The sequence below is a fragment of the Protomyctophum bolini genome (genome assembly GCF_963924005.1).
Source record: "Protomyctophum bolini genome assembly, chromosome: 12".
Lineage (NCBI taxonomy): Eukaryota > Metazoa > Chordata > Actinopteri > Myctophiformes > Myctophidae > Protomyctophum > Protomyctophum bolini.
This window is the reverse complement of record NC_137873.1, coordinates 45,419,195-45,444,750: the sequence shown is the minus strand read 5'-3', so window position 1 is coordinate 45,444,750 and position 25,556 is coordinate 45,419,195. Positions and strand designations below refer to the sequence as shown.

Here is a 25,556-nt window from a genome sequence, read left to right as displayed (position 1 = left end):
TCCGATGTGGACCAAAGAGTTCCAGTGTGAAGGCAGTGAGTCTGTTCTCCTGGACTGTAGAACCTCAGACTCAACTAGAAACACCTGCTCTCCTGACAAGACTGTTGGACTCACCTGCTCAGGTAAAACACACACTACACTTTAGTTTACAGTCAAAGTCATATTACTTTTGAACCACTTCAAACCTATGTTTAGTCGACTGTATTCCCAAGGGCTCTGTAGTCGGCCCACTCTCGTTGTCACTCTAAAATATCAGATCTACAAGCATGTATTGTGAGGAGTTGTGAGCTCACAGATGGTGTGTTTTAGCAGACAATTAACCCTAGAATAGGAACACTACAGTTCTTGATGTTTATTGTATTGTCTGTGTACAGAGCCTGGTGATGTCAGGCTGGTGGGAGGAGCCAGTAACTGTGCTGGTAGACTTGAGATCAACGTCCAGGACCAATGGAGACCAGTGAGGCCTAATAGCTGGAACCTTGAGTCATCATCTGTAGCGTGTAGACAGCTGGGCTGCGGCTCTGCTGTTTCTACAGAACGTAGAGATGGTTCTACAGATCAACCTACATGGAAGATTACATCTAACTGTGTTGGATCTGAATCTCTACTGAGGGAATGTGGAACAATGACGTCTGGTACTTCCTCCTCCAGTCTGGAGCTGATCTGTTCAGGTAACAACATGACTTCAACAATGATACTCATCTATTCTGTCTGTCTGCCTGTCTGTCTGCCTGCCTGCCTGCCTGCCTGCCTGCCTGCCTGCCTGCCTGCCTGTCTGTCTGTCTGTCTGTCTGTCTGTCTGTAATAATTCAGTGATTGGTCAGATAGTTCTTAACCCTTTAAGTCCAGGAAAGCGTCTCCTTGTCGTTTTACATTTTAAACTTTTTAATCATATTTTATTCTTTAGCCATTCAGAAATAGCAGATCTACAAGTTCACCGCGTGTCACTTAGTGCCGTGCAGTGAACTTCATATTTGAACTGGGGACCCCCAACATAATCATGTTTGAACTGGGGACCCCCAAAAGGATCATATTTGATTATCTCTCTCTCTCTCTCTCTCTCTCTCTCTCTCTCTCTCTCCCCCCCACCCTCCCCCTCCAGGGTCAGTGAGGTTGGTGAATGGTCATGGTTCGTGTTCAGGCAGAGTGGAGGTGAAGTCTGGTCAGTCGTGGGTCTCAGTGTGTGAAGGTGACTTTGACCAGCAGGATGCAGAGGTGGTCTGTAGGCAGCATGGCTGTGGGGCTCCTTCAGTCCTCCAGGGGGCGCTCTTTGGAGAAGGCAATGCTCCGATGTGGACCAAAGAGTTCCAGTGTGAAGGCAGTGAGTCTGTTCTCCTGGACTGTAGAACCTCAGACTCAACTAGAAACACCTGCTCTCCTGACAAGACTGTTGGACTCACCTGCTCAGGTAAAACACACACTACACTTTAGTTTACAGTCAAAGTCATATTACTTTTGAACCACTTCAAACCTATGTTTAGTCGACTGTATTCCCAAGGGCTCTGTAGTCGGCCCACTCTCGTTGTCACTCTAAAATATCAGATCTACAAGCGTGTTATTGTGAGGAGTTGTGAGCTCACAGATGGTGTGTTTTAGCAGACAATTAACCCTAGAATAGGAACACTACAGTTCTTGATGTTTATTGTATTGTCTGTGTACAGAGCCTGGTGATGTCAGGCTGGTGGGAGGAGCCAGTCACTGTGCTGGTAGACTTGAGATCAACGTCCAGGACCAATGGAGACCAGTGTCTCATGACTGGAACCATCAGTCATCATCTGTAGCGTGTAGACAGCTGGGCTGCGGCTCTGCTGTTTCTACAGAACGGAGACGTGGTTCTACATCTCAACCTACATGGAAGATTACATCTAACTGTGTTGGATCTGAATCTCTACTGAGGGAATGTGGAATAATGAAGTCTTCTACTTCCTCCTCCAGTCAGGAGCTGATCTGTTCAGGTAACAACATGACTTCAACAATGATACTCATCTATTCTGTCTGTCTGTCTGTCTGTCTGTCTGTCTGTCTGTCTGTCTGTCTGTCTGTCTGTCTGTCTGTCTGTCTATTTTGTTAGTTAGTTGCTGCGAGAGTGAGGTCTAGCCAACACCAACTCAGGATTCCTGGATCGCTGCCCTCCACACTCTCCTATCCAACATCAGGTTCTTGAGCTCTGCAGTGTTGTCAGTCAAGCTGTCGCGCCGCAGCACGTCTACATAGGTGGTACGCTTCTTTCCCCTCCTGGCTTTGCCCTGGGTTTGGCTCCCATAGGGTCAATTTACTTGCCTCAAGTTCTGGGTGCCTGACGCAGTGCCCTGCCAGCCTCATCCTTCTCTCTCTGACTTTGTCCCTGACCCGTGGTAGGTCCCCATAGAGGTCCACATTTCTGATGCGGTCCGTCCATGTGACATCTAGTGCCATTCGTAGCATTCTTGTGTAGACTCCATCCAGGCATTTTCCCTGTTGTACTGTGAGGGTCCATGTCTCGGGCCCATACAGCAGTACTGACTCCACTGTGAGGGTCCATGTCTCGGCCCCATACAGCAGTACTGACTCCACTGTGAGGGTCCATGTCTCAGCCCCCATACAGCAGTACTGACTCCACTGTGAGGGTCCATGTCTCGGCCCCATATACAGCAGTACTGACTCCACTGTGAGGGTCCATGTCTCGGCCCCATACAGCAGTACTGACTCCACTGTGAGGGTCTATGTCTCTGCCCCCATACAGCAGTACTGACTCCACTGTGAGGGTCCATGTCTCGGCCCCATACAGCAGTACTGACTCCACTGTGAGGGTCCATGTCTCGGCCCCCATACAGCAGTACTGACTCCACTGTGAGGGTCTATGTCTCTGCCCCCATACAGCAGTACTGACTCCACTGTGAGGGTCTATGTCTCAGCCCCATACATCAGTACTGACTCCACTGTGAGGGTCCATGTCTCGGCCCCATACAGCAGTACTGACTCCACTGTGAGGGTCTATGTCTCTGCCCCATACAGCAGAACTGACTCCACAGTAGCTATGAAATGCCGCCTCTTAAGGTCTTCTCCCATGTCTGGTTTCCACACTCTCCTCATTCCGTGCAAGGCTTTCCAAGCAAGTGCTCTCCGAACCTTCAGATCCTGTTCAGTTGAGGCAGTCCAGGCCCCGAGGAGGTACTTGAAGTCCTCGACTCGCTCGAGTCCCTCTGCAGCAGTCTGCAGAGGCAGTGGTTTTGTCCTCGGTGTTGACTGGAATCTTACTGGAAATAGAAGTCGCTACCAGGAAGAAGCCTTGTTGACTTGAAAGTGAAACCAAAGCATATTATGGATGGAGGAGTCATATTGTTGATAATAAAAATAATAATAACTAGAACTGCACTCTGTCGAGTGACCATCGAAAACCATTGGGTCCTTTAATCCACATCTTTATTACGTCATCATTGAGAGCTAGTTATACCAGTTATACCCTGACGTCATATGCTGGGACGGTGCATACGCATCGAATATGCTGGGACGGTGCATACGCATCGAATATGCTGGGACGGTGCATACGCATCGAAAGTCGTCCTGGGCGAAACTAGTACTTGCGCGCTAGTGTTTATTTAGTCTGGACAGTGTTATTGTTTATTTAGTCTGGACAGTGTTATTGTTTATTTAGTCTGGACAGTGTTATTGTTTATTTAGTCTGGACAGTGTTATTGTTTATTTAGTCTGGACAGTGTATAGTGTTTATTTAGTCTGGACAGTGTTATTGTTTATTTAGTCTGGACAGTGTATAGTGTTTATTTAGTCTGGACAGTGTTATTGTTTATTTAGTCTGGACAGTGTATAGTGTTTATTTAGTCTGGACAGTGTTATCGTTTATTTAGTCTGGACAGTGTATAGTGTTTATTTAGTCTGGACAGTGTTAGTGTTTATTTAGTCTGGACAGTGTATAGTGTTTATTTAGTCTGGACAGTGTAAACTGTTTATTTAGTCTGGACAGTGTATAGTGTTTATTTAGTCTGGACAGTGTAATTGTTTATTTAGTCTGGACAGTGTAAACTGTTTATTTAGTCTGGACAGTGTTAGTGTTTATTTAGTCTGGACAGTGTATAGTGTTTATTTAGTCTGGACAGTGTTATTGTTTATTTAGTCTGGACAGTGTATAGTGTTTATTTAGTCTGGACAGTGTATATTGTTTATTTAGTCTGGACAGTGTTATTGTTTATTTAGTCTGGACAGTGTATAGTGTTTATTTAGTCTGGACAGTGTAATTGTTTATTTAGTCTGGACAGTGTATATTGTTTATTTAGTCTGGACAGTGTTATTGTTTATTTAGTCTGGACAGTGTATACTGTTTATTTAGTCTGGACAGTGTATAGTGTTTATTTAGTCTGGACAGTGTAAACTGTTTATTTAGTCTGGACAGTGTAAACTGTTTATTTAGTCTGGACAGTGTATAGTGTTTATTTAGTCTGGACAGTGTATAGTGTTTATTTAGTCTGGACATTTAGTCAGGACAGTGCATATTGTTTATTTAGTCGGGACAGTGTTATTGTTTATTTAGTCTGGACAGTGTTATTGTTTATTTAGTCTGGACAGTGTATAGTGTTTATTTAGTCTGGACAGTGTGTAGTGTTTATTTAGTCTGGACTGTGTATAGTGTTTATTTAGTCTGGACAGTGTAGATTGTTTATTTAGTCTGGACAGTGTATAGTGTTTATTTAGTCTGGACAGTGTTATTGTTTATTTAGTCTGGACAGTGTAATTGTTTATTTAGTCTGGACAGTGTATATTGTTTATTTAGTCTGGACAGTGTTATTGTTTATTTAGTCTGGACAGTGTATAGTGTTTATTTAGTCTGGACAGTGTATATTGTTTATTTAGTCTGGACAGTGTATATTGTTTATTTAGTCTGGACAGTGTTATTGTTTATTTAGTCGGGACAGTGTTATTGTTTATTTAGTCTGGACAGTGTTATTGTTTATTTAGTCTGGACATTGTTATTGTTTATTTAGTCGGGACAGTGTTATTGTTTATTTAGTCTGGACAGTGTTATTGTTTATTTAGTCTGGACAGTGTTATTGTTTATTTAGTCTGGACAGTGTTATTGTTTATTTAGTCTGGACAGTGTTATTGTTTATTTAGTCTGGACATTGTTATTGTTTATTTAGTCTGGACAGTGTTATTGTTTATTTAGTCTGGACATTGTTATTGTTTATTTAGTCGGGACAGTGTTATTGTTTATTTAGTCTGGACAGTGTTATTGTTTATTTAGTCTGGACAGTGTTATTGTTTATTTAGTCTGGACATTGTTATTGTTTATTTAGTCGGGACAGTGTTATTGTTTATTTAGTCTGGACAGTGTACAGTATAGTGTTTATTTAGTTGGGACAGTGTATATTGTTTATTTAGTCGGGACAGTGTATAGTGTTTATTTAGTCTGGTCAGTGTATAGTGTTTATTTAGTCTGGACAGTGTTATTGTTTATTTAGTCTGGACAGTGTATTGTTTATTTAGTCGGGACAGTGTATAGTGTTTATTTAGTCTGGACATTGTTATTGTTTATTTAGTCGGGGCAGTGTACAGTATACTATAGTGTTTATTTAGTTGGGACAGTGTATATTGTTTATTTAGTCGGGACAGTGTATAGTGTTTATTTAGTCTGGACAGTGTTATTGTTTATTTAGTCTGGTCAGTGTATAGTGTTTATTTAGTCTGGACAGTGTTATTGTTTATTTAGTCTGGACAGTGTATTGTTTATTTAGTCGGGACAGTGTATAGTGTTTATTTAGTCGGCAAAACATGCTAATTCCATCTGCAGTCCCCAGACATCAAACATCAAACAATAGACTAGTAAGAATAAAAAATAAGAAAACATTAAACTATTATTAGGGTAGGTTTACTCTTTTTTGGACTATAAACCAGTCCAGTGTCCAGTGTTTTATTATTTTAACCAAAGGTGACATTATTCATACATTAATCATTGTTAGTGTTCATTCCTAGTGTAAAATGCTGTATACACAGCCCACTGTTATTTGAGTGCATCGATGTTTATTCCTCCACAGACCCTCCAGAAAAGCCCTCAGTATCAGCGAGTCCACCAGGAGGCGTTGTTGAGGGCAGCACGGTGACTCTGACCTGCAGCAGTGAAGCCAAGCCACCCGTAGACACCTACACCTGGTACAGAGACGGAGGAATCACCTCTATCTCCACTGGTCCTCAGCTGGTGAAGGACAATGTGTCTCCTGCAGACGCTGGACAATACTTCTGTCAGGCCACAAACACACATGGATCCCAGAGGTCACCTCCACACGCTCTAGATGTTCAGTGTAAGTGAACTAAAATATCTCTCTCTCTCTCTCTCTCTCTCTCTCTCTCTCTGTCTCCAGAGAGAGTTTGTATATTTGTATGCTCTGCATTAAGTGCGTCTGCTAAATCCCTAAATAATTTTTTTAAGTATTTCATAGGTCAACAATAGTATACACCCCCAACTGAACATGTCTCACACTGATGTACTGCTAGACAGGAACCATCTACTGTTACACTCAAACTCATTCATTTGATCATGTTTCTCTTCAGCAGTTAATCCAACAGTCCACACAATGGGTAAATAAAACAAGAACGGACAACTACGCAACATTGTAAGCTGATTTTAGTTTTCCTTATAATCAAAGTAATATTACATTTTTACTGGATATTATATTGTCTGTACAGAGTCTGATGATGTCAGGTTGGTGGAAGGAACCAGTCTCTGTACTGGTAAACTCGAAGTGAGACACCAGGGAGAGTGGAAACCAGCGGCTGATTTTACGTCTAACTGGAACCTCCAGTCATCGTCTGTGGTGTGTCGACAGCTGGGCTGTAGCTCTGCTGTTGACCACAAATGGAGGTCTGGTTCTACACGTCAACCTGTGTGGTGGATTACTTCTTCCTGTGTTGGATCTGAATCTTCAATGAGGGAGTGTGTAACGATGCAGGCTGGTCATTCTGGGGATAGACTGGAGGTGATCTGTTCAGGTATCTGTCTATCTGTCTGTCTGTCTGTCTGTCTCATATGAAACATGATGTAACTCCAACGGTCCAACCTAACCCATATGAAGCCTGAAAGATGTTCCACAGTTTTGTTTTTTCACTGTTTTCACTCAAACTAATTCATTTGATCGTGTTTCTCTTCAGCTCTCCAAGTTAAACCAACACTCCACACAATAGATAAACAGACATGAACAAAGAAATATACATTATTACACATTGTAATCTAACAGATGTTCTTCTAATCTAATTCAAGTAATATTACCTCTATACTGTTTATACTACTGTCTCCCGTACAGAGTCTGATGTCAGGTTGGTGGAAGGAACCAGTCTCTGTACTGGTAAACTCGAAGTGAGACACCAGGGAGAGTGGAAACCAGCGGCTGATTTTACGTCTAACTGGAACCTCCAGTCATCGTCTGTGGTGTGTCGACAGCTGGGCTGTCGCTCTGCTGTTGACCACAAATGGAGGTCTGGTTCTACACGTCAACCTGTGTGGTGGATTACTTCTTCCTGTGTTGGATCTGAATCTTCAATGAGGGAGTGTGTAACGATGCAGGCTGGTCATTCTGTGGATAGACTGGAGGTGATCTGTTCAGGTAACAAAGAATAACTTCAACACTGACAATCATCATCAATCCATCCATCTAGTAGTCTCTCCAAGAACCTGCAGAGAAAAAGTCTTGACAATACTGATACTGCGGAGACAAATTCTTGATTCTGCGCCTTGAAAGTTAATATTCCACATGATTTTGCATTAATAAATAACCCAACCTGACAATCTACAATAGTATAAATACTGTACATACTGTACAAAACATGATGATGTCACCATGGGCCACATACTGTACATACTGTACAAAACATGATGATGTCACCATGGGCCACATACTGTACAAAACATGATGATGTCACCATGGGCCTCATACTGTACATACTGTACAAAACATGATGATGTCACCATGGGCCACACATACTGTACATACTGTACAAAACATGATGATGTCACCATGGGCCACACATACCTAGTGTCTATCTGTGCTCATTGTGGACGGCTGCATCTCTCCACAGTGACAATGTCAAAGCACTGCGGACCCCCAGAGGTCCTCCAGGTGAACAGCATCATGAAAGGTACGAGCCAAGACGCGTACGCACCCGGAGAGAAGGTGTTCTACGAATGCATGGTGGGATACACTTGGACCAGAGGACCCCACAGTGTTACGTGTGTGGATGGACAATGGACACGTTTAACAATACAATGTGGAAGTAAGTGTATACGTTTGTCAGTGTTGTTTGATTGACGTGTGTGTGTGTGTGTGTGTGTGTGTGTGTGTGTGTGTGTGTGTGTGTGTGTGTGTGTGTGTGTGTGTGTGTGTGTGTGTGTGTGTGTGTGTGTGTGTGTGTGTGTGTGTGTGTGTGTGTGTGTGTGTGTGTGTGTGTGTGTGTGTGTGTGTGTGTGTGTGTGTGTGTGTGTGTGTGTGTGTGTGTGTGTGTGTGTGTGTGTGTGTGTGTGTCACCAGTCACAAGGAGGTCCTGATTCTGGAGGTGGGCTGTGTCTTTGATTTGTACATGGACCTAGCCTGGGCACCATTTCATTTCGGTATATGATCCGGGCTGGAGCCGGATGATATGCTTACGTCATGTTGTATAGGCAATGGTTTGCCTACAACAAACAGGAAGCTGTTTGTTGCTTCCTGTTTGAATAAAAGCAATAGAAGCTCTCGTAAGCGAGAGCTTTTATTGAGAGGGAAAAGGAAGGTGTCGCCGCCTGTTCATCCTGTCTGGCGACTACAAAACAATACTACAACATGACGTAACCACATCATCCGGCCCCAGCCCGGATCATATGGACTTTTGAAACAGAGACCAGGAAGCCTGGGCCGTGTGCATAAACTGACCATGAGTGGCCTATGAGAATAGCTGGCATGACAAAGAGCAAAGCCAAACAACTTGCCAAATACTGTTCTGTTTCGGCTGTTATAGGCAGCTTGTCTGTGTGGAGGAGGAGGTGCCATATGTGTATCCTTAAGTGTACATGAACTGTCAACCCCGTTATATTTGTTTCCTTGTAAAATGTGTGTGTGTGTGCGCGTGCATGTGTCGTGTCGCACGGAACACACGCATGCACACACACACACACACACACACAGTCACACACACACTTCTCTCCATGGCTCTCACGCTCTGTCTCCATTTGACTCAGGAACGTGCGGCAAGCGGATCGGCAATATGCTCACAATCAGCGGAGGCACTCTGTCCCGACCTGGAGACAATCCATGGCAGGTGTCTCTGCAGCGCAGACCAAGAGACACATTGAATAAGTTCGGACACGTCTGTGGAGGCGTCCTCATCCATTCCTGTTGGGTCCTCACCGCTGCTCACTGCGTGTAAGATGCTCTGAATGCTATGTGTGCTAACATGCTGCTCTGAATGCTATGTGTGCTAACATGCTGCTCTGAATGATATGTGTGCTAACATGCTGCTCTGAATGCTATGTGTGCTAACATGCTGCTCTGAATGCTATGTGTGCTAACATGCTGCTCTGAATGCTATGTGTGCTAACATGCTGCTCTGAATGCTATGTGTGCTAACATGCTGCTCTGAATGCTATGTGTGCTAACATGCTGCTCTGAATGCTATGTGTGCTAACATGCTGCTCTGAATGCTATGTGTGCTAACATGCTGCTCTGAATGCTATGTGTGCTAACATGCTGCTCTGAATGCTATGTATGCTAACATGCTGCTCTGAATGCTATGTGTGCTAACATGCTGCTCTGAATGCTATGTGTGCTAACATGCTGCTCTGAATGCTATGTGTGCTAACATGCTGCTCTGAATGCTATGTGTGCTAACATGCTGCTCTGAATGCTATGTGTGCTAACATGCTGCTAGTTTAGATTGGGAGTGAGTCTGTAGTTCTGACTGCAATGGGAAGTTCATTCCATAGTTTAGATTGGGAGTGAGTCTGTAGTTCTGACTGCAATGGAAAGTTCATTCCATAGTTTAGATTGGGAGTGAGTCTGTAGTTCTGACTGTAATGGGCAGTTCATTCGAGTGAGTCTGTAGTTCTGACTGTAATGGGCAGTTCATTCCAGTCTGGGAGCCAGAATAATGAATGAAACGTCTCTCATGTCTTAATGACTGACTGTTGTTTCTCCAGTAATACTGACGCCATCATGGACATGCAGGTGGTCTTGGGGGGAGTGGACAAAGGCAGACATGAAGAGGAAGACCAGATCGTCAACGTGAAGAGAGACTTCATTCATGTGGATTATAAGGAAGGAAAAACATACCAAAATCCAAGCAGTGACATTGGTGAGACCATTCATTTACTCTATGTCTCTGATTGGTCCATTCATTTACTCTGTCTCTGATTGGTCCATTCATCTACTGTGTGTCTCTGATTGGTCCATTCATTTACTCTGTCTCTGATTGGTCCATTCATCTACTGTATGTCTCTGATTGGTCCATTCATCTACTCTTTGTCTCTGATTGGTCCATTCATCTACTGTGTGTCTCTGATTGGTCCATTCATCTACTGTGTGTCTCTGATTGGTCCATTCATCTACTCTATGTCTCTGATCGGTCCATTCATCTACTCTATGTCTCTGATTGGACCATTAATAATAATAATAATAATAAAGCTTTATTTGTATAGCACCTTTTAAGAACAAGTCACAAAGTGCTTTTACAGAGAGATATATATAAAAACATAGCAAGGAGGCACACAATAGAATAAAATACATGACAATAACAACAAGAAATCAATGAAATCACAAATCACATGGGTATGGGGTTGAATGCAGTTTTGTAAAAATGAGTTTTAAGGAGTGATTTAAAACGGGGCACAGACTCGGCAAGCCTGATCTCTAGAGGCAAGGCGTTCCAGAGAGTCGGTGCATGGATAGCGAATGCCCGACGGTCGCCTACAGTTTTTTTGCAGCCTGATTTTGTTAAAAGAAGGGCCGTGCCAGATGAACGTAGGTGACGGGCTGGCTCGTAGGGGACGAGTGGGTCAGATATGTAATAATAATAATAATAAGTAGGTGAGTAGGTCAGATATGTAAGAGGGAGCGAGTCCGGATCTAGCTTTGAAGGTGAATAAAAGTATTTTGAAATGTATTCTGTATGAGACAGGCAGCCAATGTAGGGTGGCCAGGATAGGGGTGATGTGATCGTATTTTTTGGAGCCTGTTAGGAGGCGAGCTGCAGCATTTTGAATGAGTTGTAACCGGTTGATGGATTTCTTTGAGAGGCAGGAGTATTAGGGAATTACAGTAGTCTACACGGGAGTAAATGAAAGCGTGGATAACTAGTGAGGTCGGGGCGGGAGAGAAAGGGTTTGATTTTTGCAATGTTTCTAAGGTGAAAAAATGAAGACTGGACAACTTTTGTTACGTGGCCGTCCAGGGAGAGGTCGGAATCCAGAAATACACCCAGGTTTATGGCTGTGGATTTTATATTGGGACGTAGGGAGCCGAGGCTAATTTCGAGATGTGCTCTGTCAGATGGTGGGCCAAATATTAATACTTCAGTTTTTGATTCATTTAGTTGGAGGAAGTTTATTGTCATCCAAGCCTTTATGTCGGCTAGGCATGAATGCAGTATGGCTATGCTGGAGGTGTCATGAGGATTGATGGGAAGGTAAAGCTGGGTATCGTCGGCATAGCAGTGAAAATTGAGGTTGTGTTTCCGTATGATGTTGCCAAGTGGGAGCATGTACAGGGAGAAGAGGATAGGGCCAAGAATAGAGCCCTGAGGGACACCACAGTGTAACGGGGCTTTGGATGAGATGGACTCACCAATGGAGACTGAGAAATGTCTGTCGGTTAAATAGGATGAAAACCAGTTTAAGGCTGTGCCTGAGATACCCACATATTTCTCGAGGCGGTTGAGAAGTGTAAGGTGATCGATGGTGTCAAATGCTGCTGTTAGATCAAGGAGAACTAGGACGGAGCAGTTCCCAGAGTCTGTGGCTAGGAGGAGATCATTGACGACCTTCAGGAGAGTTGTTTCCGTGCTATGGAGGGCACGGAAACCAGATTGGAACTTTTCAAATAGGCTGTTTTCGCTTTAATAGTCAACGAGCTTGGTGAAGACCACTTTTTCCAGAACTTTAGACAGAAATGGTAATTTAGATATTGGTCTGAAATTGCTAAGTACAGAGGGGTCCAGGGTTGTTTTTTTAAGGAGGGGCGAGACTAGTGCAGTTTTGATAGAGGGGGGAACAGAACCAGAGGACAATTACCTGTTAATGATGGATAGGATATGGGGACCAACGGTGGGAAAGATTTCCTTAAGAAGAGAGGTAGGGACAATATCTAGGGGGCAGGAGGAGGATTTCATATGGCTGATGGTTTATGGAGGTTTTCAAGGGATATCTGGCCGAGAGAGCAGAGGGGGGCAACGGGAGTGACAGGAGCAATATCCGCTTCGCTGCACAAAAAGGCAGTTAAAGGGTTGTGCAGTGGCCAGCAGGGACCTAATTGAGTCGATCTTACTGATGAAGAAGGATAAGAATTTTTCGCAGCGGTCTGGGGACCCCCGGTGACCAGCTCAATGGTCTTAAATAGGATTCTAGAGTTGTTGTAGTTCTCTGAGATGAGTTTGGAAAAGTACTTTGCTCTAGCTTCCTTCACCGCGTTATTATAACCCTTCATGAGGTCTTTTAGCAGCTCGAGATAGACGGTTAACTTGGAGGATTTCCATTTGCGCTCAATAATCCTAAATTCTCTCTTAATGGCACGAGTGTGGTCGTTCAGCCAGGGTGAGGATTTATGGGTGGAGTTTAGCCGGGTTTTGAAGGGGGCTACAATATCCAGTGTGGTTTGGCAGATGGTGTTAAAAGAGTTGAGTTGGTCGTTGGGGGAATAATGGAGAGCAGGAGTGGTTGCGGTGGTGACAAAAATGTTACAGAATTTGGTGGCGGTTAAAGGGTGAGGCGCGAGCGGGTGGGGGCCAATGCTTTGGAGGGTAGCATTTCAGTGAGGAAAGAGCAGTTTGGCTTGGGGGGACGGTAGACTAAGGTGCTCTTTACACGAGGATGGTGTTCATAAAAAACGGCAAAATAAAGTATTGTTTGCTGCTGTCATTTAGACGAGAACCGTGTTCACAGGAGGTGAAAACGCAACGAAGTGAAACCACCTCCCAGAGTGGAAATATTTTAGAACGCCGTTTCCTATGGTCTCCATATAAACAGGCAAAACGGTGGATACGCAAAAATTGTGACATCATGGCTTACGTCAGCTCTGGTCGGCTCACCCGTGTCCTACGTTTTTACATGGTGTCATAGGCATGCGTCAGTTGCTAGGGGAAACGAACAACAACAACCATGTCGGATAGTCCGGTTTGCGTGTGATGAGGACGCGACGTTTGTTTACTTTCTGTGTAGAAGAAGAACGGAAGTAGTTCTACGCATGTGTGACTTATGTCTATGGTTTATATATGCGCTGCGTCACACGGACCCCACAAGGACACGCGCCACCTAGCGACCTGGCATATATATGCATGCACTTTGTAGCGTTTTCATTCAAGTGTGCGTTCTCATGTAAATGGTCCAAAAAAATGAGAACGCAACGGGACTTTGACGTGTTATATGGAGATGGTCGCCGTCTAAAAGAGGCCTCAGGCGCCTGTCACACCTATCAGACAAGCGTCTTATCAGCTGTCTTGTCGTTTGTCGCATCAATTGACCACAATGCTTTGCGGAATCTGGGCGGTGCGTGGGCGGTGCGAGGACATGCGGAACAGATCCACGTGTTGCCTGTTGTTGTCCTTACGCTGTTAGCTGCAGAGCGGGACACAGTAGCTAGTAGCTTGTTGGTTGTGTCAACGTGTTGCGTCTCCACTTTATCAGTACCACTACCACAGTAGGTGCCAAGTCTGGCACTGATTCCGTGTGCATGTATATAGCCTCCAGGTACGCAGACTAAGCATGGCATCATTGTGGAAAATTAATATTTTCTGTTAGCAACGACTCCATTATTTTTAATAAAGCGCATCCATTTTATCACAACACACGACTTGCTGCATTTCAGGCTGTTAGCCATGACGCAGACGTCGATGCAGGCTATAGGCGAAATATAGGATAAGAGATGACATGCGTCTCCAAGTTGGAGCCTATAGTTGCGCCTGGGCGCACGGCTCTCTCCTATCTGCAGTCCGACCGTTCAGCGTTACTTCAGGAGAGGAGACGACACCTCGATGTTAATGTTATTAAAAAAAGAGAGAAATAAAAGGGGGGGAATCATATTTGAACCATAATCTGAAGTAGGCCTAATGTACAGTAGGCCCATTGGGCATAGCCAACACGGCACATCATTATCACATCTACATTTATCCTTCAACATTTCATGCCCAAAATGATTGTTTGGGAGCAGTAGCATTTTCAGAAATATAAGTCATGGCTACGACTGTTTCATAATATCCAGTCCAATGCGCACTGCCCATGCGAACGGAAAACATGTTTATTCATATTAACAGTTTTATTTTATTTTAACAACCAAATCATATGGAATGGTTTGAAGTAGGCCTTCATTTATAATGTCGCATCCTCTGTGTAAAGCACTGATGTCCTTTTATATCGTTGGTCCGTGCAGTCATAACTATTGATTATGGGTCGGGTGGAATAACAAACTGATACGAGGTGGAACGAGAGATCTGAACGGAGTCGACGCGACACCTGAATTATATAAGCATTAGGCTATATAGACCAGAGCTAGGTTAGGAGTGAATGATAAAATGCATGCACCTTGAATTATAACGTTTGTTTTAATTTTCTGTTCGGCCACGACGGGCAGGGATTATATTTTCCTGTTGAATTGCTTACTGGAACAGACCAAACTACTTTTCGTTACGAAAGTGCATAGGCGCTTTCCTCTTCCGTGTCTGTACTCTGCAGAAAAAAAACAACAGAGTGTGAAAAGACCGCCCAGTGCAGCGTAACAAACGGACCTTCTCTCCTATTGGTTGGTGGGTAAACCCAACCCTTTTTGTCTTGTCTGAGGTGCCGCCTTGTTCTTCAGCTTGTGGCCTACAAAATGTTTTGTGTCTTGTGTCTTGCCCCCCCCCCCCCCATGAAACACGTTTGTCTGATGAGACCACGTGACTCCCATTAGAAATGCATTGGGAGCTGTCTTGTCTGATGCTTTTCATCAGACAACCATAAGACGCTTGTCTGATTCGTGTGACTGCGGCCTCAGACAAAGAGTGTACGCTGTTGCTTGATAATGAATGCCAGATATTCAAATGAATTAAAATCACCAAAAGAGAGAGGGGTACAAATACAATTTGAATAAAAATAACAGCAACTCCACCGCCACGACTAGAGAGCCTAGAATTTTGTAGATAAGAATAGGTAGGGGGGGAGGCCTCATTGAGGAGTTTGAAATCATTAATTTACTGTATGTCTCTGATTGGTCCATTCATCTACTGTATGTCACTCACACAGCATGCCTAAAGGTCTAAATGATGACATCATGATAGATAGATAGATAGAATACTTTATTGGCAGTTTAAGAAAATTACAGAAAAATGATATAATTTAAAAAAAACGCCAAATGGACTTAGACACAAAAAAGCCTTAGCTTGTTTCCATTGTGGTCCACTTTTGTAACATGAAACTATACACATACATACTGTACAGACAAAACAACCATGGAACATATAATAAATAATCCTTATATATAAGGCTGGGAGCTATATACATAGGACAAGAGGTACCCTGGGAGAATAGTCCTGAGCATGGGAGATGGGCTATCCAGGGTCAGAATCTAACTATGACCAGTGAGTGTGTAGATGGAGCCATGATTTCAGGTCTTTCCTAAATATTGCAATTGACAGTCAAAGATGCTAATGTTATGTAACTATTGTGTTTACTGTGTCTCAGCATTACTGCAGCTGGAAACCACCAACGGAGCATTCTGTGCCAATGAAAACAGCTACGTTACACCTGCCTGTCTGCCAAACAAGATGTCCCCCGATGGAACGCCGTGTATGATCTCTGGATGGGGCCGAACTAAAGATGGTACGTGTCCAACCATTTCACTACCATTAATCACACCTTAAAGATGGAGTGCCGTGATTGTTTTCCACCCTAAAAGATGATCATCAGGTCTTATTGTTATATAAGGAGTTATATTTTTTCAATTAATTAAGTATGCCTGGTTTGCTTGGTGGGTGGTGATGGGTGGTGATGGGTGGTGATGGGTGGTGGTGGGTGGTGATGGGTGGTGATGGGTGGTGGTGGGTGGTGGTGGGTGGTGATGAGTGGTGATGGGTGGTGATGGGTGGTGATGAGTGGTGATGAGTGGTGGTGGGTGGTGGTGGGTGGTGATGGGTGGTGATGAGTGGTGATCCATCTGGACTGAAGCCACACCCACAGCTTTAGTTGGGAGAGGGAGGGCTCAGAGGAGGGGCTGATAGTGTAATGTCACTATATTACTGTTTATTTCATTGGCCCGTTTGACTGTCTGGTTCAGCCTCCAGGAAGAAACCCTAAATACAAAGTGAATACACCATTGCACATAAAAACGACTCCAGGGTGTCTAATGAAGTACTGTCACCTCAGACACATGAAAAACTGGCACTCCCTCTTTAAAGCTGCTTTTAATATTTAATATCATATTGTCTATGTCCCTCAAAGTTATTTCTAATTGTTTGAGACTCAATCACCACTCTGATATAACCAGTCCTTGTCATTTCTTTCTGGACTTTGAAAGCAGTTTTAGCTACAATGCCACAATGTCCTGAGGTGGTGGGGATGCAGATATGCAGATTATTTAATATTTGAGTCATTATAATACTGATGCTAGATAAAACCAGGCATGTTTCCTTTCCATGCCAGCTTGGGAAATCTACAATGGTGGACATTGCTGATGACATCACGATGAGGACAAAATCAGTTGAGCTGTTCCTGAGAGCAATTTCCATTAAAACACCTAATATGATATGAAAGCCTGATTGTTCAAGATTGGTTATTTGTGGGGATAGAAAACACATATGGGAGCCCCAAAAACACAAACTACATTTAACAAGTTGAATTTTATGTTATAGGTCCTTTAAATAAAAGCTACACCAGTCTATATAAACCAACCAGTGTTCTTGTCCCTCAGATAATAACACAGGGGTAAACCAACCAGTGTTCTTGTCCCTCAGATAATAACACAGGGGTAAACCAACCAGTGTTCTTGTCCCTCAGATAATAACACAGGGGTAAACCAAGTAACCAGTGTTCTTGTCGTCCCTCAGAATTCAACCCGTCCAAACTGTCACAAGGACAGGTTTCCCTGATGTCTCAGCAGCGTTGCACGGAGATTTATGGATTCCTGCTGGACAACACCATGATCTGTGGAGAAGACAAGAAGGGACTAGTCAGCACCTGTACGGTAAGTGTGTGTGTGTGTGTGTGTGTGTGTGTGTGCGTGTCAGACTCTGGGAAACTGGACTCGCCGAGCCAAGAGCTTTAGTTAAGGGTTAAGGGATCCCGGTTTCCCGGGTAATGGCTTCGGGACACGTTGCCCGGAAGGTTTTTGTTTTTTCTTGTTTCCCCCAGGAGGAAGTCACTAGTGTTGCTCTGGAGAGGGAAGCCTGGAGCTCTATGGTGGAGCTTTTGCCCCCGCGACCCGACTACGGATAAGCGGTTGAAGATGGATGGATGGATGGATGGATGGGACAGCAACACACACAGATTGACCAAGAATACGTTATAATGTCCATATAGATAAGATTAGAGAATCTATCCCCTTAAATGTATAACTTGCCTGGTATATCCTTGCATGCCAGCAACTAAAACCTGTGTAGACGATGAAACATGATGGCTTTGCAGTTGCATTGATGAGAGACATACAGTAGCTACGTCTCTCATCCTTGGATATCGCTGGACGATTTGTCATACTGATATTCGGAATCCTGGGCCGTGTACATATACTGACAACGAGTGGCTTAACAATAGCTGGCATGACGACGACAAAGACAAACAACTTGCCAAATACTGAGCTCTGTTTGGGCTGTTATAGACGAATTCAGAAACGGGTCCCGTGGTCGCAGCTTAGGTATTTCCTGTAGGTGGAGCCGACATAGCTGTGGGGTAAACCCGCACCTCTTCTACTACAGTGAACTGTAGAGTGACTGCCTCAAACGTTACACTTTTACCTGCTTTTTACTAACACTAACATTACAAAGATGCCAAGAACATCGGGATGAACCTGTGCAGTTTATGGCTGCTCCAACAGTAGTGGCACCATAAAAAAAAAAGAAAATGCAATGTCAAAATATCCACCGCGGTGGCTGAGACCAGAGCCATAGAGTAGTGGTTGAGACGAAGCAGTGAAAGGTCCTGAAAGATACATAACGTCAGTCTTACCCAATACCCAATCTTTCTGTTTTATGAACAAAAGGCTGCTCTACTTTATACCTCACATATGGCTCATATGGCTGTGTGTCTTACAGGGTGACTCATATGGCTGTGTGTCTTACAGGGTGACTCATATGGCTGTGTGTCTTACAGGGTGACTCATATGGCTGTGTGTCTTACAGGGTGACTCATATGGCTGTGTGTCTTACAGGGTGACTCATATGGCTGTGTGTCTTACAGGGTGACTCATGTGGCTGTGTGTCTTACAGGGTGACTCATGTGGCTGTGTGTCTTACAGGGTGACTCATGTGGCTGTGTGTCTTACAGGGTGACTCATATGGCTGTGTGTCTTACAGGGTGACTCATGTGGCTGTGTGTCTTACAGGGTGACTCATGTGGCTGTGTGTCTTACAGGGTGACTCATGTGGCTGTGTGTCTTACAGGGTGACTCATATGGCTGTGTGTCTTACAGGGTGACACATATGGCTGTGTGTCTTACAGGGTGACTCATATGGCTGTGTGTCTTACAGGGTGACTCATATGGCTGTGTGTCTTACAGGGTGACTCATGTGGCTGTGTGTCTTACAGAGTGACTCATGTGGCTGTGTGTCTTACAGGGTGACTCATGTGGCTGTGTGTCTTACAGGGTGACTCATATGGCTGTGTGTCTTACAGGGTGACTCATGTGGCTGTGTGTCTTACAGGGTGACTCATATGGCTGTGTGTCTTACAGGGTGACTCATATGGCTGTGTGTCTTACAGGGTGACTCATATGGCTGTGTGTCTTACAGGGTGACTCATATGGCTGTGTGTCTTACAGGGTGACTCATATGGCTGTGTGTCTTACAGGGTGACTCATATGGCTGTGTGTCTTACAGGGTGACTCGGGCGGACCCGTGATCTGCAGGGACGAGGGGGTTCACTACGTGGCAGGCTTGGCCAGCTGGGGGAGTGCGTCATGCGGCGGTGAAAAGCCTAGTGTCTACGTCGACGTCCACAGACAGGTGGAGTGGATTTCCGGCTGCATTGTCAACAATGGAGAAATATGCAAGACACTGAGTAAGTCGGAATATGACTATCAAGGATAAACCTATTAGCGAGCCATTGTGCGGCAGTGGTGAAAAGCAACTAAGAACCTGTTTTTTTTTTTTTTAGGTATTTCCATTATCCTAATAATTTTACCTCTACTCCAATGCCACTGTCGCGTTTATTCCGGGTGGTGGGCTCTTTTCAACCAATTACAGTATCTCAGGGATGTAGATATTAATACAGTTAATTGGGAGGTAAAATGTGTTTATGCTACTACTAGAGGAATGCGGTGCGTATGCTAGTGGGACACAGTGAAGTCAATAATTGATGACAATTGTATAGGAAGTATCAGATATCAAGAGGCGTGCTTTTAACAGGATATACTAGCAGGAGCGTGACTCTTCCAGTTCATTCTAAAGAAATGTAATGAGCAGGAGACATGGCGTTTGCGTAAGTCTTTATAATGTGTTAATAAGTACGGTTAAATGCTCTGTCATAATGATACGCTTGTGCAGTCGCTAGATCTGTGAATTAATAGTATATGTTGTGTTTCTTTGTGTTTCAGTTTATTACCTGCTAATGCCACTAACGCGTCTAATGTCGCGACCTCTGAATCTTGTGATAATGATTAAGAACAATTAGTTGTGGAAGCTATTGAACTATATCTGAACACGGGCCAGACAAGGCAAATAAGGCTTTTACTGTACACAAGTTTAGTAGAAGTGTGTTTGTACGTGTATGAGTGTGTTATGAGATTGTAGTAATAAAATGGCCGGAAAATAAGTGATTGTTTGCGAGCCTTTATTGCAACTTGGAGGAAGTGTGTGTTTGAGTAATATAACGGTGTGTGTTTAAATCACAAATTACCCATACCTGTTCCGGCTGTTCGTTAACTCCTTTACGGAGGGTTGAATCAATAGTTAAACAAAGTTATGAAACAGCAAAGTTGAATTATATCCGTACAGCCATATATGTGCCAGTAGAACAGTCTATGGAAGAGTGGCAGAGTGGCAGGAGAGGGTGAGTATGTGGTTACTTCCATCTCACCAGCCCTTCCCCTGATTGGTTGTGGTTGCCTACTGGATCACCAGCCCTTCCCCTGATTGGTTGGGGTTGCCTACTTAAGGCCAGCAAACACCTGAGGTCTTCAGCATTATTATGTTTTGTTTTAGTGATGTTGTTTTTGGTTTGTTCTGCATGTGTATGATTTGTTTTTGGTTTGTTCTGCATGTGTATGATTTGTTTTTGTTTTTTTGAATGGGGCTGCTAGGTGTAAGTATGTAGGACTAGTAGCATGCCGAAGTTTGTGCTATTGCCATTGGCAAAATATGCATTGGGCGTTTAAGTTAAAATGCTCAAAAACTACAAATCATTTAAAAGTAAAAGGTGAACATTTATTCAAATAATTATGAATAAATAAAATAAAAATGCATGAAACATAAAATTGCTATAAAGAACAATCACATATCCTGCTACCCTAATAGACAGGGGGTACATGAGCACATGGCCGTTCATTCGTGCTCTATCCCCGACCAAACCACACTTCCACCACACATCTCTCTATGCAAAATAAAACCTGCACACTCCCACAAAACATATAGACTACATTGCATTTGCCAAAAATGTCTTATTTACTGTTTAAATATTACTTTTCTGACCTAATAGACAGGGGGTACATGAGCACATGGCTATAGCCCATATCGTACGGCATACTATGGCACGCCGTTTTTCATCATTTTTGAGGATTTGAAAAAAATGAAAAAATGAAAAAAAACTATGGATTATAGCCCATGTTTTTTGAAATTTTGAAAAAAAAAGTTAGCCTCGTTTCTCATCATTTTGGACCGTGGGCTATAGCCCATATCGTACGGCATACTATGGCACGCCGTTTTTCATCATTTTTGAGGATTTGAAAAAAATGAAAAATGAAAAAAACGGTGGGTTATAGCCCATGTTTTTTAAAATTTTGAAAAAAAAAGTTATCCTCGTTTCTCATCATTTTGGACCATGGGCTATAGCCCATATCGTATGGCATACTATGGCACGCCAAATCAAGTGCACTATCAAATAATGTTCACTTAATCAGATCAAAATTAAATAAAACTCTCAAACGGTAGCACTGTCCAAACTAAACTCAAAGTGTCCAAAACTAAACTCAGGTGCCCAAAAATAACGCAAATCCAAACCAGTAGAGTGTGGCCAGTCTCCTCTGGCCACTCTTAAACTCCTTGGGAAAGTCTGGTCCAATGTCCAATATCCACACTCCAGGAAAGGAAGAAGTTCTCTAAATCCAGAGGTATAATCCACATCCAAGGGAATAATCCAAATTCAAGGGAACAATCCAAAAGGGAAAGAAAGGCAAGAACATGGGAAATATTCCTCTTGCCCACAGCAGCAGCCTGTCTGTCTCCCTGCTCCTTCACCCTGCACTGCCTGAGTCAAACTCCCCAGGTGGCCCAAACATTGTGATTGCCCATCAACCCCAGGTGAGCTGTGGGCGGGGCTTCACAATCACTGCCGGTTGCCATAGCAACCCATGTATCCAACTGGCTTCTTGTAGCATAGTCCAGCAGATAATTAGCAACATTTCATAGCGCAACGGATTGGTAGAAAATAATAAAATACATGAAAAATGGTGCATAGCAAACAAAAATGCATGGAACCAATGTGACTCTGGGCACAGATGTTACAATGGGCTATAGCCCACGGTCCAAAATGATGAGAAACGAGGCTAACTTTTTTTTTCAAAATTACAAAAAAACATGGGCTATAACCCACCGTTTTTTTCATTTTTCATTTTTTTCAAATCCTCAAAAATGATGAAAAACGGCGTGCTATAGTATGCCGTACGATATGGGCTATAGCCCACGGTCCAAAATGATGAGAAACGAGGCTAACTTTTTTTTTCAAAATTTCAAAAAACATGGGCTATAACCCACCGTTTTTTTCATTTTTCATTTTTTTCAAATCCTCAAAAATGATGAAAAACGGCGTGCCATAGTATGCTGTACGATATGGGCTATAGCCCACGGTCCAAAATGATGAGAAACGAGGCTAACTTTTTTTTTCAAAATTTCAAAAAACATGGGCTATAACCCACCGTTTTTTTCATTTTTCATTTTTTTTAAATCCTCAAAAATGATGAAAAACGGCGTGCTGTGGGCGGGGCTTCACAATCACTGCCGGTTGCCATAGCAACCCATGTATCCAACTGGCTTCTTGTAGCATAGTCCAGCAGATAATTAGCAACATTTCATAGCGCAACGGATTGGTAGAAAATAATAAAATACATGAAAAATGGTGCATAGCAAACAAAAATGCATGGAACCAATGTGACTCTGGGCACAGATGTTACAATGGGCTATAGCCCACGGTCCAAAATGATGAGAAACGAGGCTAACTTCTTTTTTCAAAATTTCAAAAAACATGGGCTATAACCCACAGTTTTTTTCATTTTTCATTTTTTTCAAATCATCAAAAATGATGAAAAACGGCACGCTATAGTATGCCGTACGATATGGGCTATAGCCCACGGTCCAAAATGATGAGAAACGAGGCTAACTTTTTTTTTCAAAATTTCAAAAAACATATAACCCACCGTTTTTTTCATTTTTCATTTTGTTCAAATCCTCAAAAATGATGAAAAACGGCACGCTATAATATGCCGTACGATATGGGCTATAGCCCACGGTCCAAAATGATGAGAAACGAGGCTAACTTTTTTTTCCAAAATTTCAAAAAACATGGGCTATAACCCACCGTTTTTTTCATTTTTCATTTTTTTCAAATCGTCAAAAATGATGAAAAACGGCACGCTATAGTATGCCGTACGATATGGGCTATAGCCCATGGTCCATAATGATGAGAAACGAGGATAATTTTTTTTTTCAAAATTTCAAAAAACATGGGCTATAACCCACCGTTTTTTTCATTTTTCATTTTGTTCAAATCCTCAAAAATGATGAAAAACGGCGTGCCATAGTATGCCGTACGATATGGGCTATAGCCCACGGTCCAAAATGATGAGAAACGAGGCTAACTTTTTTTTTCAAAATTTCAAAAAACATGGGCTATAACCCACCGTTTTTTTCATTTTTTTCAAATCCTCAAAAATGATGAAAAACGGCGTGCCATAGTATGCCGTACGATATGGGCTATAGCCCACGGTCCAAAATGATGAGAAACGAGGCTAACTCTTTTTTTCAAAATTTCAAAAAACATGGGCTATAACCCACCGTTTTTTTTCATTTTTCATTTTTTTCAAATCCTCAAAAATGATGAAAAACAGCACGCTATAGTATGCCGTACGATATGGGCTATAGCCCATGGTCCAAAATGATGAGAAACGAGGATAACTTTTTTTTTCAAAATTTCAAAAAACATGGGCTATAACCCACCGGTTTTTTCATTTTTCATTTTTTTCAAATCCTCAAAAATGATGAAAAACGGCGTGCTATAGTATGCCGTACGATATGGGCTATAGCCCACGGTCCAAAATGATGAGAAACGAGGCTAACTTTTTTTTTCAAAATTTCAAAAAACATGGGCTATAACCCACCGTTTTTTTCATTTTTCATTTTTTTCAAATCCTCAAAAATGATGAAAAACGGCGTGCCATAGTATGCTGTACGATATGGGCTATAGCCCACGGTCCAAAATGATGAGAAACGAGGCTAACTTTTTTTTTCAAAATTTCAAAAAACATGGGCTATAACCCACCGTTTTTTTTATTTTTCATTTTTTTTAAATCCTCAAAAATGATGAAAAACGGCGTGCTATAGTATGCCGTACGATATGGGCTATAGCCCACGGTCCAAAATGATGAGAAACGAGGCTAACTTTTTTTTTCAAAATTTCAAAAAACATGGGCTATAACCCATCGTTTTTTTCATTTTTTCATTTTGTTCAAATCCTCAAAAATGATGAAAAACGGCGTGCCATAGTATGCCGTACGATATGGGCTATAGCCCACGGTCCAAAATGATGAGAAACGAGGCTAACTTTTTTTTCCAAAATTTCAAAAAACATGGGCTATAACCCACCGTTTTTTTCATTTTTTTCAAATCCTCAAAAATGATGAAAAACGGCGTGCCATAGTATGCCGTACGATATGGGCTATAGCCCACGGTCCAAAATGATGAGAAACGAGGCTAACTCTTTTTTTCAAAATTTCAAAAAACATGGGCTATAACCCACCGTTTTTTTTCATTTTTCATTTTTTTCAAATCCTCAAAAATGATGAAAAACAGCACGCTATAGTATGCCGTACGATATGGGCTATAGCCCATGGTCCAAAATGATGAGAAACGAGGATAACTTTTTTTTTCAAAATTTCAAAAAACATGGGCTATAACCCACCGGTTTTTTCATTTTTCATTTTTTTCAAATCCTCAAAAATGATGAAAAACGGCACGCTATAGTATGCCGTACGATATGGGCTATAGCCCATGGTCCAAAATGATGAGAAACGAGGATAACTTTTTTTTTCAAAATTTCAAAAAACATGGGCTATAACCTTTCGTTTTTTTCATTTTTCATTTTTTTCAAATCCTCAAAAATGATGAAAAACGGCGTGCCATATTATGCCGTACGATATGGGCTATAGCCCACGGTCCAAAATGATGAGAAACGAGGCTAACTTTTTTTTTCAAAATTAAAAAAAACATGGGCTATAACCCACCGTTTTTTTCATTTTTCATTTTGTTCAAATCCTCAAAAATGATGAAAAACGGCACGCTATAATATGCCGTACGATATGGGCTATAGCCCACGGTCCAAAATTATGAGAAACGAGGCTAACTTTTTTTTTCAAAATTTCAAAAAACATGGGCTATAACCCACCGTTTTTTTCATTTTTCATTTTTTTCAAATCGTCAAAAATGATGAAAAACGGCACGCTATAGTATGCCGTACGATATGGGCTATAGCCCATGGTCCATAATGATGAGAAACGAGGATAATTTTTTTTTTTCAAAATTTCAAAAACATGGGCTATAACCCACCGTTTTTTTCATTTTTCATTTTTTTCAAATCCTCAAAAATGATGAAAAACGGCGTGCTATAGTATGCCGTACGATATGGGCTATAGCCCACGGTCCAAAATGATGAGAAACGAGGCTAACTTCTTTTTTCAAAATTTCAAAAAACATGGGCTATAACCCACCGTTTTTTTCATTTTTCATTT

At 42.5% G+C, this 25,556-nt stretch overlaps 1 protein-coding gene across 1 annotated transcript; it reads left to right on the top strand.

Annotated features, from left to right (window-relative positions):
- Positions 1 to 522: 522 nt before the first annotated feature.
- On the top strand, positions 523 to 20,188 carry LOC308326319 (neurotrypsin-like). The gene is made up of 10 exons (XM_080779123.1): positions 523 to 671; positions 1,103 to 1,408; positions 1,662 to 1,955; positions 6,027 to 6,290; positions 8,062 to 8,121; positions 9,194 to 9,377; positions 10,151 to 10,305; positions 15,878 to 16,015; positions 17,239 to 17,375; positions 19,222 to 20,188. Exons 1-10 carry the CDS (start codon positions 626 to 628, stop codon positions 19,429 to 19,431), a joined length of 1,794 nt encoding a protein of 597 aa, XP_080635249.1. The 5' UTR covers positions 523 to 625; the 3' UTR covers positions 19,432 to 20,188.
- Positions 20,189 to 25,556: the final 5,368 nt, after the last annotated feature.

Bases quoted from the DNA above. Each gene is read 5' to 3' on its own strand.
- LOC308326319 (XM_080779123.1), top strand. From the start codon at position 626: ATGACGTCTGGTACTTCCTCCTCCAGTCTGGAGCTGATCTGTTCAG. The intron at 8,122-9,193 runs GTACGAGCCAAG...CATTTGACTCAG, and splicing joins GGTGAACAGCATCATGAAAG to GAACGTGCGGCAAGCGGATC. The intron at 16,016-17,238 runs GTACGTGTCCAA...GTCGTCCCTCAG, and splicing joins ATGGGGCCGAACTAAAGATG to AATTCAACCCGTCCAAACTG.